The following is a 12,374-nucleotide window of genomic DNA, read 5'->3' on the forward strand; positions in this document are numbered from 1 at the left end:
AAAATTGTTATGGTTCTAACTGTAACCTTATATAAAAATCTTTGCATTTGATATAGCTCCTTATCACATCTTCTAGACGTCTCAAAGCGCTTAACAGAATATGCTGTAAAGTGAATTGACTGTATGTTTTGTGGGCTAAATGCAGCAGCCAATTGCATACAGCAGTGTCTCACAAACAGTCGTGGATTAAGTGACCATTTTTTTTTGAAGGAGTTATTACCCCCCAGAAAAGCCATCCGCCAATCGAGTAACAACTGGGTTCCTACTTACTGCTAGGTAAACAGAGGTGTGTGGAGTAAGGAAACTTGCCCAAAGTTTCTCCCTGCTGGGAATCAAACCCAAGTGCTCTCACTTGCCAGGCGAGTCCTATAACCACTGAACTACAGGACTCCACATAAAATAAGAAGCCCACCCCCCGTAGTTGGGGTACATAAAATCCTAACCAGGCTTATAATAGGGCACAAATCCCAATCAGAGTTTCCACATTGCGACATCAATAACATGACCTGTATCACTGTTATGAGCACACTAGGCCAGCCAGATTCCCAATGCCAAAACGGCAACAGTAAGGAATCAGTCAGCATGATGAGTGAACCAACATCATAAGAAAGCGAAATATTGGGGCTCCAGCCACAAGTCTAAAACTTAATACAGTACCCGGTTTGTAAATCACACATTTGATTAAGAAAGAAATTGTTTCATTACTTGTAAATAATGCAATACTAGTAGTCAAGAAATGGAGGGTCCTGGCACGTGTGACTCAGTGACAATCGGAAGGTTTGGATCAACCTTCACATATATGTGCATTGTAGATAACTGATACTTATCAGCACCAAGAATAAGTCACATAATCTTGGTGACAACTGATGACTGCTCCATTTGCTAGCAGTCAGGAACTACGTATGTGAAGCATTCAACAATGAACGTTCCAGTGCAAAGTTGGCACATTATACATGATTTGGGCAATCTTGAGCAGCAAAGAACTTTAATTGCCCAGTATTTTTTCATGCAAATTATAATGTAGATGTAATCTCCTGCTGTAGATGGAGATTAAGATGAAGCAAAAATTACTTAAGTGGGTTACTTGATTAGTTCAGGGATTTAAATTATAGTGGTCTAATTACATTTACGTCTGCAATGTCATTTGTTAATTAAACTGCTCGTTAGTATTCCTGAAATCTTCCAAGCATTTCTCTAATTTAGTGTTAGAGCATAGTGTTCAACCAAACATGAGCTAAACCCTGAGCAGTCCTCACTTTATGGAGTAAGCTGCCACCTAGTGTGACAAATGCTGTGTTAGAATCTATCAAGGGTATAACTCCTAAATTCAGCTGAAATACGTTCAGTGCATAGTTTGATATACATTTTTAAATTATGGCTGTATTTCACCCTATTTGTTTGTGTCAATCTGGCTCATGTCAATTTGTAGAAATCTTGCCTATCCCATCTGGCTGTTGTTAAAGATGCCATGGCACTATTCTAAAAGAAAAGGGAGTTTTTCCCTGGTGTCCTGGCCCCCAATAAAATTAGACATTCACTTTGTGTCTGTTCACAAAAAAACTCTGATCATCATAGATGGATCATCACAGGTTGGTAAATATACTGCTGATGAAGAAACAGAAAGGATTGCTAATTAGAGGAAAACACAAAAAGTACATTTTAAAAATTAAACTTTTCTATAGCAATGAAAAAAGATTGTTTGAGAAATTACTGAAATTAACACTACAGAAACAAAAATCTCACATTATTGGCATATAACATAATCCTTGCATTTGATATAGTGCCTTATCACGACTTTGAGAAGACTCCAAACACTTCACAGATTATACTGTAAAATTAATTGACTGTATAATTTGTGGGCAAAACACAGCAGCCAATTGTCCCAGTGTACCAGAGGGTTTTGAGGCAGGATTTGAAGGAGGCTAAGGAGGGGGCGAGGTAGAGTGATTGGGGGATGGAATTCCAGAGGTTGGGGGCAGAGTGGCTGAAGGCTCTCCCACCAATAGTGGGGCGGGTGGGTCGGGGGTCGTGGAGGCCAGAGCCAGCGGAGGGAGCGGGCGGGTTGGTAGGGGGTTAGGCGGTCACAGATGTAGGGTGGGGCGAAGCCATGGAGGGCTTTGTATGTGAGGACCAGGATCTTGAACTGGATCCTCTGAAGGATAGGGAGCCAATGGAGTCGGGTGAGAATGGGTGTCATCCGCATACACATGGAAGTTGACCCCATGTCTGCGGATGATGTCACCAATGGGGAGCATGTAGATATTAAAGAGGAGAGGGCCAAGGACAGAGCCCTGGGGGACGCCAGATGTGACCATGCGGGGGCTGGAGGAGAAACCGTTAGAGGCAACAAAGTGGAGACAGCGAGAGATAGGATTCGATCCAGACAAGGGCAGGTTTGCAAAAATTAAGTAAAGAGGAGAGGCGGTGTATGAGGATGGAGCAGTCGACAGTGTCGAAGGTGTGGACCCAAAACGCTCTCACTTTCCTTTTTCCATAGATGCTGCCTGACCTGCTGAGTGTTCCCAATGACTTCTGTTTTTGTTTCAGATTTCCAGCATCTGCAGTATTTTCGTTTTGAGAATAGAACACTAAACCTAGCAAAGGAGCTCATACTATGAAATAGGGCACTTCCAGTCACACTGTATGATAGGTACTTAAAAGACAGCCAATAATTAATGATATATTGTCAGGGAGATTCAATGACCTGGATTGAATTCTTAATTTTTAGCTTCTATTCTTAAATTGGTACACCAGCCCAATGTCATAGTAGCCAGATTTGACATCCCTTGGGATGTTCTGCCAACAGGAAAGGCAATATATAAATGTAAATTTGCATTGTACTGTTTCCAAAAGTCCACAACAGTGCTTTATTACTACTATATTACCAGACTTTGGCAAAGTATAAAAACTAGAAAAGAAAAAGGAGAGAAAATAACTAGTTACTTACACCTAATAAGCAGAACATGGATACATTCATCCATACTATGATAAAGTGGATGAAAATATCAGAATAGGAAAGGGATATGAAGCCAAAAATATCTGTTGCTCCATAAAGCGAGAATATATCCACCATAAACAATTTGCATTCATATAGCACCCCTCACGCAGGGTAATGTCTTTGAGCACTTGTGGAACATTAAAAAGCTTATGCTAGCAAGCCTAGAACTGAATTTTGCTCAACACCAGAAAAATACCAACAATGGGTTACTTTTAGTGGAACTTTCAGAGTTCAGGAAAGCAACGATAATGAGCAATAATTAGCAATAGTAGCTGTTGATAAAACTCCAAGAGACATGAAGAAAATGTATACTCCAAATAAACACTGATAGAAACAAGTCAACATCAATTCCTCCAATGTACTTAAATAACAATCTCTATTTGCTCAGAATATTCTGTTTTATGGGATTCAAATTATAGTCAATTACCTGCTTATGGAGGTGACAGATCCACTCAGCAAACTGACGTGCATTGGGAATAGTTGCGGAAAGGAATACATAGTGAACATTGTCTGGAAGAAGGATGATTGTTTCCTCCCACACAACACCTCGCTCTGAAAATAAACAGTTGGAATTGTTACTTTAAATTACCATCAAAAACATTTCCTTCTTTTAAGTCCAAAATCTTCTAACAATGAGGTAAGAGGAACAACCACCCAACAATCACAATTCCAAAAAACATTAATTTTCATTAACTCCCAACAATTTAAAGTTATTAAGTAATTGTTTCCCTTTCACAATAGTATTTTTTGTTTGTTTTGCTCCCAGGTTATTATTTTACTCTCTTTCAGTGTCCCTCAATTAAGATACTGGAAACTACACAAAGTATAGAACTGAGCAATGTTTTCCAACCTTCCCTCCAGAAAAGTGCCTGACCTTCTCAACATTGTAGGATGATATATCATAGCATCTTAAATATCATGTTTTTATGTTACACTACCTCAAATATGAGGTAGAAAAATTAAAGCGATGCAATTAACATCCTACCAGACTCTTACAGTACTGGGAATACTAACACATGTGCCAAAGTCTCTGTAAATTATATAACTAGTCATGATTTGTAGGCAATTGATCACTCACCAGCATCTCTCATGTAATGGATTTCATCAAAGACAACCCAGGCTACTTCCCTCATAACCTCTGATCCTCTGTACAGCATACTTCTCAAAATCTGCAAGTGAAAAGCAGAGATATGGCTCACAAATCATCACCTCTTTAGAAGATTAACAGACTCATTGTAATGTTTGACTTGAAGATCTGGGAATACGTTATTCACTTTGAAGTGAAGGCCTCGTAACATTCTCGAAATGGACATTGGCAGAAAGTTAACTAGACATTTAAGAGAACATTTTCAAGCTATTCAAGAAAGAATTATACGTTACTTTTATTAGATAAATGTACATATTTTACTTCAAACATTCATGTTTGAATAGAATGAGATTTGTAGATATTACTGTTGGTTTCAGCTTTGCACTGTGGAGACTCAGAAAAGTAAGAATTGAATGCGTGGGTGAACATTACCTCAGTTGTCATGACCAGACAGGACGCAGTTGGATTGATAGTGACATCACCAGTCATCAGTCCCACATCCTGAAACTCTTCATACATCTCACGGTACTTCTGATTACTCAAAGCTTTGATGGGACTGGTGAAGATAACTCGTTGCTTGTCGCGTAAAGCTAGTGCTATTGCATACCTAGAGAGCAAGAACAAATTGCTCAGAAGAATTGGTTTAAAATTACTGCTTGTAAATGCTTTCTTTAATGAAATGTGGTGCTTTCTTTAATTAGTTATTCTCCATTCCCCCCCAATCAACAAAATCCATTTAGAGAACATTGACATATCATCAGTTTACCTCACAACTAATGAGTACTTACTCGGCACAAACAGTTTTGCCAGCTGATGTGTGCGCTGATACAAGCACAGACTGGTTGTTATCCATACATGAAATAGCCTCTCTTTGAAAAGCATCAAGAATAAAAGGGTATTCCTGTAATCAAAAATATATATGGATCAGAAGCATAGAAAATTAGGTATTGTCTCAATAAGCTAAGGTTATTTTTCCACATTAACTTTCCTCAGCCTGTTTTTGCCCAATCTAATCAGGTTTAGAGAAGTCACAAAAGCAATAGAAACTAGATTGCTGCTGCTTAGCCACAATTTAAAATATACATTTGAAGCTTTCAGTGCATTTGAGCACTACATTTGACATAGAAATGCAATTTGTAGCCGCTTAATATTAACATTTAATTGGATATTAATATTCACATCCATGCTGGACATCATGTAAGTCATCAAGTAGTTTTATTGAACATCTTCAATGAAAAACTGTAACCATATGTACATAAATTTTGTTTGACGTAACATATTTGCTATAGTTAGACCAGCAACTTTTTACTTAACAATTCTGTGCAGTATCCTTTTTAATCTTAACTACTGAGGTAATCTCAACTGTTTAGCTGTCCATATAAAAGCAAACCACCATCAGAAACTCTATAATGTATCATACATTTCTTGTCTTCAGCAAAATAGCCACTAGAGGTTTGCATTTTTCAGTCCCTGTTCCAGCTGTGAAGAAAATACTAAACCTCTACCCACAGTCTAATTCACTTAATAGTTTCTTCCTAATAGACTTGAGCTTGATGAGAGAAAATTTCAAACTAGATTACAATTCAATAAAGTTATTTGACTTACTGAGATTGTAGTTAATATTTAAAGGCATTTAAGTATTTGTAGTTCACCAAATACGCAAAATGAATAATGAAGGATTAATTTTCCTTATTGCTTTTGAATAGGAGAGATCTGCACACATAGCATGAGAAAGATCTAATCAAAGATAGTGTTTAAGTAGCTAAGCCAACATGTTTATTAAATTACAAAAGATGGTGGTTCCATCACAGCATATACATTTTTGAAAGAAACTCCCATCTTTAACAGTTCATGAAAATAATGAGCAGGTGTGACAGAACAAACCAAGTATAAACACGTTATACAACTAGTTAATACATAGGCTAAAGGTCTAAGGTAAACAGGGTTGTTGCAAGCCAGAAACTAACCCAGACCTGAATGCTGAGGTACCACACAACAGGAAATTTAGCAGCAGTGCAGCAATGGGCAAGTTACTGAAATAACAACAACTTACATTTGTATAGCACCTTTCATGTCAGGAGGATGTCCTAAAGTGCTGAACAGTCAGGGATCCGCACCCAAGCTGGTGGATGGGATCAGGAGGGGTGGAGGGCAGGGAAGGTAGGGTTGGGAGGGTGACCGAAAGCACGGTCGCAGAGGAACGGTATCCCATTCACAAACAATACTACAACCCATCATACAGTAAAACTCACATAAGTATGATCTGTATAAATCGGATAATCGCCTAAGTTGTAAATCTGCCCAAGTCCAGTTCAAAGTTTATATTCTACGCAAGTTTGACATAACTTATGCTTTGCATAAATCCATATTAAGCCCTTTGAGGTGTTTCGAAGACATGAGAAGGTGCTGTATCAAATGCAAGGATTATTATAAATGTATGGTCCCAACTGAAGTGACTCATGTGAAGATTACTATATTTCTTTCCAGTATAGCATAACATTTAAATACGCCAAACAAAAGTAGACTTTTAAGAGGACTATACCTTTGCTGCTTTTCCTATGCGAGGTTTTAGCTGTCGATATTCATCACCCTTTGGAAGCACCACCTGAAAATTTAGAGGAAGACGTCAATCACAATTAGTCACTTGTCAAAGAACAACAACAACAAAATTACATTTGTATAGCACCTTTCACGTCGGGAGGACAACCCAAGGTGCTGGACAGACAGAATAATGGATCCGAGCTGGGGGTCGGGGAGAGTGAAGGGCAGGGGGAAAGCAGGGAGATTGAAAACCCGGTCGAAGAGGAGGGTCTTGAGATGGGTCGTGAAGGTGGTGAGGGAGGGGCAAGGCGGAGGAACTGCAGGATGGAGTTCCAGAGGGTGAGGGCAGAGTGGCGGAAGGCCTGCCTGCCAATAGTGGGGCGAGAGACGCGGGGGACATGAAGCAGGCTGGAGCCCGCTGAGCGGAGGGGGTGAGCAGGATCGTAGGGGGTTAGGAGGTCGCAGAGGTAGGGGGGAGCAAGACTGTGGAGGGTTTTGAAGGTGAGGATCAGGATCTTGAACTGTATCCTCTGTATGATGGGAAGCCAGTGGAGTTGGGCAAGGATGGGGGTGATAGGGTCACGGAGCCTGGTGCGGGAGAGCACACGGGCTGCAGAGTTCTGAATGATCTGCGGCCTGTGGAGGGAGGAGTTGGAGAGGCCGACAAGCAATGAATTTGCATAGTCGAGCCTCGATGTAATGACAGAACACTGAGAGGAAACTCTTAGGCTTGTGAAAATTATGTTATTATCGTAAAGGTGACCACATGGCAATCCATAACCCTGCAACATTTACATACATTGTAGAATAAACATGAAAAATACAATCAAGCAAAAGCTTTTAATCATTAGAAAAAAAAATCTTACCTCATGGTTACAGCCCTCTACAGTTTCAATTAGCTCCACTTTCACCTTTGGCATCAAGTCTGCAAGACTAAATATTAATCAGCAATATTTAGCTATACTTTAACCGATATATTGTAATGAAACACCATAATATGAAGAGAGTCACAGTTGAATCAATTCAAGCCTTATGTCAAGGATAATGACAAAACTAACTTGACAACCTTGAATACGAATTTGCTATCAATATTCAAGGTAGCCCAAGCCTTTAACTACGAATACATTTTTATGGTGGCTTTCACGTCGGGAGGACGTCCCAAGGCGCTGAATCCCAATAATACCCTCTGACTATCAAGTCATATAATTGGTTACTCTATCAAAATGTTTACAATAGGTTTACAGTGGCCTAGTGAGAATAGTCATTGCTATATTTTTAATTTTAAAGTAATTAATCTTCCAATATTAATTTTGTGATCTAAATAAATGCAAACTTGGATATTACATGTTCAATGAAACAGCAAATGCTATTATATATAGTGGTTATGAAAAATGATTAAAGTATAAAAAACGTTATAATTACTTAATTTCTTCCATGGAGATGACCTCAAGTTTGGGCTTTTTCCCAAACAAGACATCTTCTGAACCATCAGCCTCCAGGTCACGTTTGTTCTTGGCAGAGGAGACGGCATTTGCTCCTCGAGCCAATCCATCGTTGGTCTTTCTACAAAGCACCACAAAGCAAATTAGGACCATTTTCAAAACAAATCTTGATTTGTTTCAAACACAAATTGTTATGAAGTTATATACTTTCCCGCTTCCCTTGGCACAGCTACAAATGAAATCAATATCTGACAATTGTTGAATGAGTTTTCATTATCATGCATCAAAAAGAAATCCAAAAATTGACGAGAGAATTGGGTCAAGTGCAAATACCTTGAGTTTTCAGATTACAAATTGTAAACTCAGACAGCAAAACTGTTGCTGTTTGTTGGGTTTTACAGTATTAGATTGTCTAAATTAAAACAGTACAACCCTGTTATAACTCAATAGTTGGGATCATAAAATCCAACTCATTTTATAACAGGGCTCAATCATCAGTCATCACTTTACATTCACTCTGCATGTGCACAGAGAGCCAACTGGCTTCCTACTTGCTAAAGAATGGCCAACTTCTGGCTCATCAGGTCACTGTAACACCTTCTGTAACTTTCTTATGAAATCCATCTACCTTACTCCCTCCTTCTCCACTTTCAAAGACAATCTAAAGACTTCCCTCTTTTACAAACAAACAAAAATACATTTGTTTAGCGCCTTTCACGTTGGGAGGACATCCCAAGGTGCTGGACAATCAGTGTTTCGGACCTGAGCTAGGGTTTTACTATGCGTTTTGTCAACATCCCATCTACAAACTGCTCCAGCCTTCTTCCACGTCAGATTCCCAGTTTATTTTGAGATGATCTCCCTAAGTAAAAGATGCTGTATATAAAAATGGATATTGTTGTTCATTTTTGGCCAGGACTCTAGATCTCCATTCCCTTTTTCCAACAGTGTCATGAGATAATAATAAAAATCCTTGCATTTTGATACACAGGACATTTTGGAGTCCTGTAGCTCAGTGGTTAGAGCACTCGCTTTGCAAGCGAGACACCTGGGTTCAATTCCAGGCAGGACGAAACCTTGGGCAAGTTTCCTTACTCCACACACCTAATAATAAAAAAANCAATAATAAATTGGTCATTTTCAATCCACGACTGTTTGTGGGACACTATTGTATGCAATTGACTGCCGTGTTTCACCCACAAATATACGGTCAATTCACTTTAGAATCTACTCTGTGAAGCGCTTTGAGACGTTGAGAAGGCGTGAAAAGTGCTATATCAAATGCAAGGATTATTATTATTATACCACCTTACCATGTCGTTGAGACGTCTCAAAGCACTTCACACAACATCCTATAAGTGGATTGACTGTATTTTGTGGCCGAAATGTGGCAGCCAGTTGCACACAGTCGTCGTGTATTGAATGATCAAATTATTTATATTTTTTTAAAGGATTATTACCCCAGAAAGTGATCGGCCAATCGGATTCCTACTTACTGCTGGGTAAACAGAGGTGTGTGGAGTACGGATACTTGCCCAACGTTTCGCCCTACCGGGAGTTGAACCCAGGTCCTCTCGCTTGCGAGGCGAGTGCTCTAACCAATGTGCCACAGATACTCCACCACAGGGATGTTTTAACATCCATCTGAGAACAGGCAGACTGGCCTCTTGAAGGCTGGCAGCGCGGGCAACGCAGCACACACACAGCACTGGCGTTTCAGGTAGACCATGACCTTAAAAACAACAAGATTCCATTTATTGAGCGCCTTTCACGTTGGGAGGACGTCCCAAGGCGCTGCGCAGTTTGGTCAGGACCCGAGCAGGGGGAAATGGTCAGGGTGAGGGGAGGGAAGGGAGGGAGTGAGGAGGGGGTAGAGTAGAGAGAGGAGCTGAAGGCACGGTCAAAGAGAAAGGTCTTGAGACCGGCCTTGAAGGAGGAAAGGGAGGAGGCGGCAAAGGCACTGGAGGATAGAGTTCCAGAGCCTGGGGGCTGAGAGGCTGAAGGCCCGGCCACCGATGTTAGGGCGGGGGATGTGGAGCAGACCGGAGCCAGAGGAACGGAGGGTATGGGCAGGTAGGTAGGGGGATAGTAGGTCAGAGAGGTAGGAGGGAGCGAGGCCGTGAATGGCCTTGTAGGTGAGGATGAGGATCTTGAATTCGATCCTCTGGGGGATTGATATTGCTCTTGAACTTACAACCTTTTGACCCGGTCAAGAATCTCAGGCTGAAATAAAATATTTTAAGCATTTCATCAGATTATGATATCCGTTAGTATTTCCACAAACAGGAGTCCACTCAGATTGTTGCGTTATTGGTTAACTATCAGTGACAAATCAGTTTGTAAGTCAACTGTTTTCTACAGTCAGCATTATCACCTGTAGTCACATTATTTTCGGGGATACTTATGGAAGCAGATTCATGTTTACTTGTCTGTGTGTGTGTGTCTGACTATGTTTGTGTGTGTGTGTCTGACTATGTGTGTGTGTGTCTGACTACGTTTGTGTGTGTCTGACTGTGTGTGTGTGTGTCTGACTGTGTGTGTGTGTCTGACTGTGTGTGTGTGTCTGACTGTGTGTGTGTCTGACTATGTGTGTGTGTGTCTGACTGTGTGTCTGACTGTGTGTGTGTCTGACTGTGTGTGTGTGTCTGACTGTGTGTGTGTGTGTCTGACTGTGTGTGTGTGTGTCTGACTGTGTGTGTGTGTGTCTGACTGTGTATCTGACTATGTGTGTGTGTGTCTGACTCTGTGTGTGTCTGACTGTGTGTGTGTGTGTGTGTGTGTCTGACTGTGTGTGTGTGTCTGACTGTGTGTGTGTGTGTGTCTGACTGTGTGTGTGTGTGTGTGTGTGTGTGTCTGACTGTGTGTGTGTGTGTGTGTGTCTGACTATGTTTGTGTGTGTGTGTGTCTGATTGTGTGTGTGTCTGACTATGTTTGTGTGTGTGTGTGTGTGTGTCTGACTGTGTGTGTGTGTGTCTGACTATGTCTGTGTGTGTGTCTGACTATGTTTGTGTGTGTGTGTGTGTCTGACTATGTTTGTGTGTGTGTGTGTCTGACTATGTGTGTGTGTGTGTCTGACTATGTGTGTGTGTGTGTGTGTGTCTGACTATGTGTGTGTGTGTGTCTGACTGTCTGTGTGTGTCTGACTATGTTTGTCTGTGTGTGTGTGTGTCTGACTATGTCTGTGTGTGTGTGTACCGGTGCACGTGTTACCCGCTCGCGTGTACCTCCACCATAATAATACGGTCACTCAACCCACGACTGTTTGCGGGACACCGCCGTGTGTGCAATCGGCTGCCGCGTTTCGCCCACAAACCGCGCAGCAGTCACTTCGCTTCGCGGTATACCCCGCGAGGCGCTCTGAGACGCCGCCGAGAAGACGCGATAAAAGGACCATCGCAGCCAGAAGCCCGCGCGGCGCAGCTCACAGAGGCAAACGGCGGCCACGTGAACGCTCTGTCCAGCCTCCGGGGGGGGGGGAAGCCTCGGCCTTGGAAGCCTCGAAACAATCACAGGCGGTAAAAAAAAAGGGGCCCCCGGGGACAGCCCGTCCTCTGAGCCCCGCGCCTGAGAGCAGAGTCAGGCGGCGGCGCGGCACAAGCTCACAGGCCGCTCCGCGATCGGGGGGGGACCCGGGCCTGGCCCAGGCACCCGCGGCTCGTCCTTCCCCTCACCCGTGTTTCCCGCCGCCGCCTCCTCCTCCTCCTGCTTCTCCTTTCCCTTTTTTCGCCGATTCCTCCTCGAACACACTGAACAGGTCCTCGCCGAACGCGTCCGCCATCTTGGCCCGGAGCGCGCCACCCACCGCGCTCCCACAATGCAGCGGGGGCGCGCGACCCACGGCGGCCGCAGAGGGACAAACGCCGCGTCGGTCGCGTCGGTCGGTTCTCGCAACCGAGCGTCAATAAAAGCAGAGACCGCTCAGCGGGTCAGGGCAGCACCTCACGCAGTTGAACTAAAAATCGCCTTTGTAGCCCAAAGTCCACCAAGCGATAGCCCCCCCAAAAAACAGCCCAATATTTTGATTTCAGGTTGCAATGCAGATTGGTGTTTTCGACGGGTGTGGAAGCGAAGGTCTTCAGAGGAGCGGAGGAACGTTTCGCGGATTTAAGTTTAAAATTGAAGGCAGTCGAAAAAAATAATAAAGTTTTCGCCCACAAATACGCGGTCGGAATTCACTTTCGGGGGTGTGTTCTGTGAAGCGCTTCGAGACGTCTCGTACAACAACAACAACAACAACAAGATTCCATTTACAGAGCGCCTTTCACGTCGGGAGGACGTCCCGAGGCGCTGGACAGTTGGGTCGGGA

At 42.5% G+C, this 12,374-nt stretch overlaps 1 protein-coding gene across 1 annotated transcript in view; it reads right to left on the reverse strand.

Moving 5' to 3' along the window:
* Positions 1 to 11,883, reverse strand: part of mtrex (Mtr4 exosome RNA helicase) — an 83,014-nt gene extending 71,131 nt beyond the window's left edge. Inside the window, exons 1-8 of the mRNA XM_007892173.2 lie at positions 11,740 to 11,883; positions 8,049 to 8,189; positions 7,493 to 7,559; positions 6,628 to 6,690; positions 4,874 to 4,986; positions 4,518 to 4,692; positions 4,077 to 4,167; positions 3,426 to 3,550 (exon numbers count right to left, since the gene is read on the reverse strand). Of these exons, the coding sequence (XP_007890364.2) occupies positions 3,426 to 3,550; positions 4,077 to 4,167; positions 4,518 to 4,692; positions 4,874 to 4,986; positions 6,628 to 6,690; positions 7,493 to 7,559; positions 8,049 to 8,189; positions 11,740 to 11,846 (882 nt within the window). The 5' untranslated portion in view covers positions 11,847 to 11,883. The remainder of the gene's footprint in view (positions 1 to 3,425; positions 3,551 to 4,076; positions 4,168 to 4,517; positions 4,693 to 4,873; positions 4,987 to 6,627; positions 6,691 to 7,492; positions 7,560 to 8,048; positions 8,190 to 11,739) is intronic.
* Positions 11,884 to 12,374: the final 491 nt, after the last annotated feature.

Source organism: Callorhinchus milii, unplaced genomic scaffold (assembly GCF_018977255.1).
Source record: "Callorhinchus milii isolate IMCB2004 unplaced genomic scaffold, IMCB_Cmil_1.0 Scaffold1, whole genome shotgun sequence".
In the NCBI taxonomy this organism is placed as follows: Eukaryota; Metazoa; Chordata; class Chondrichthyes; order Chimaeriformes; family Callorhinchidae; genus Callorhinchus; species Callorhinchus milii.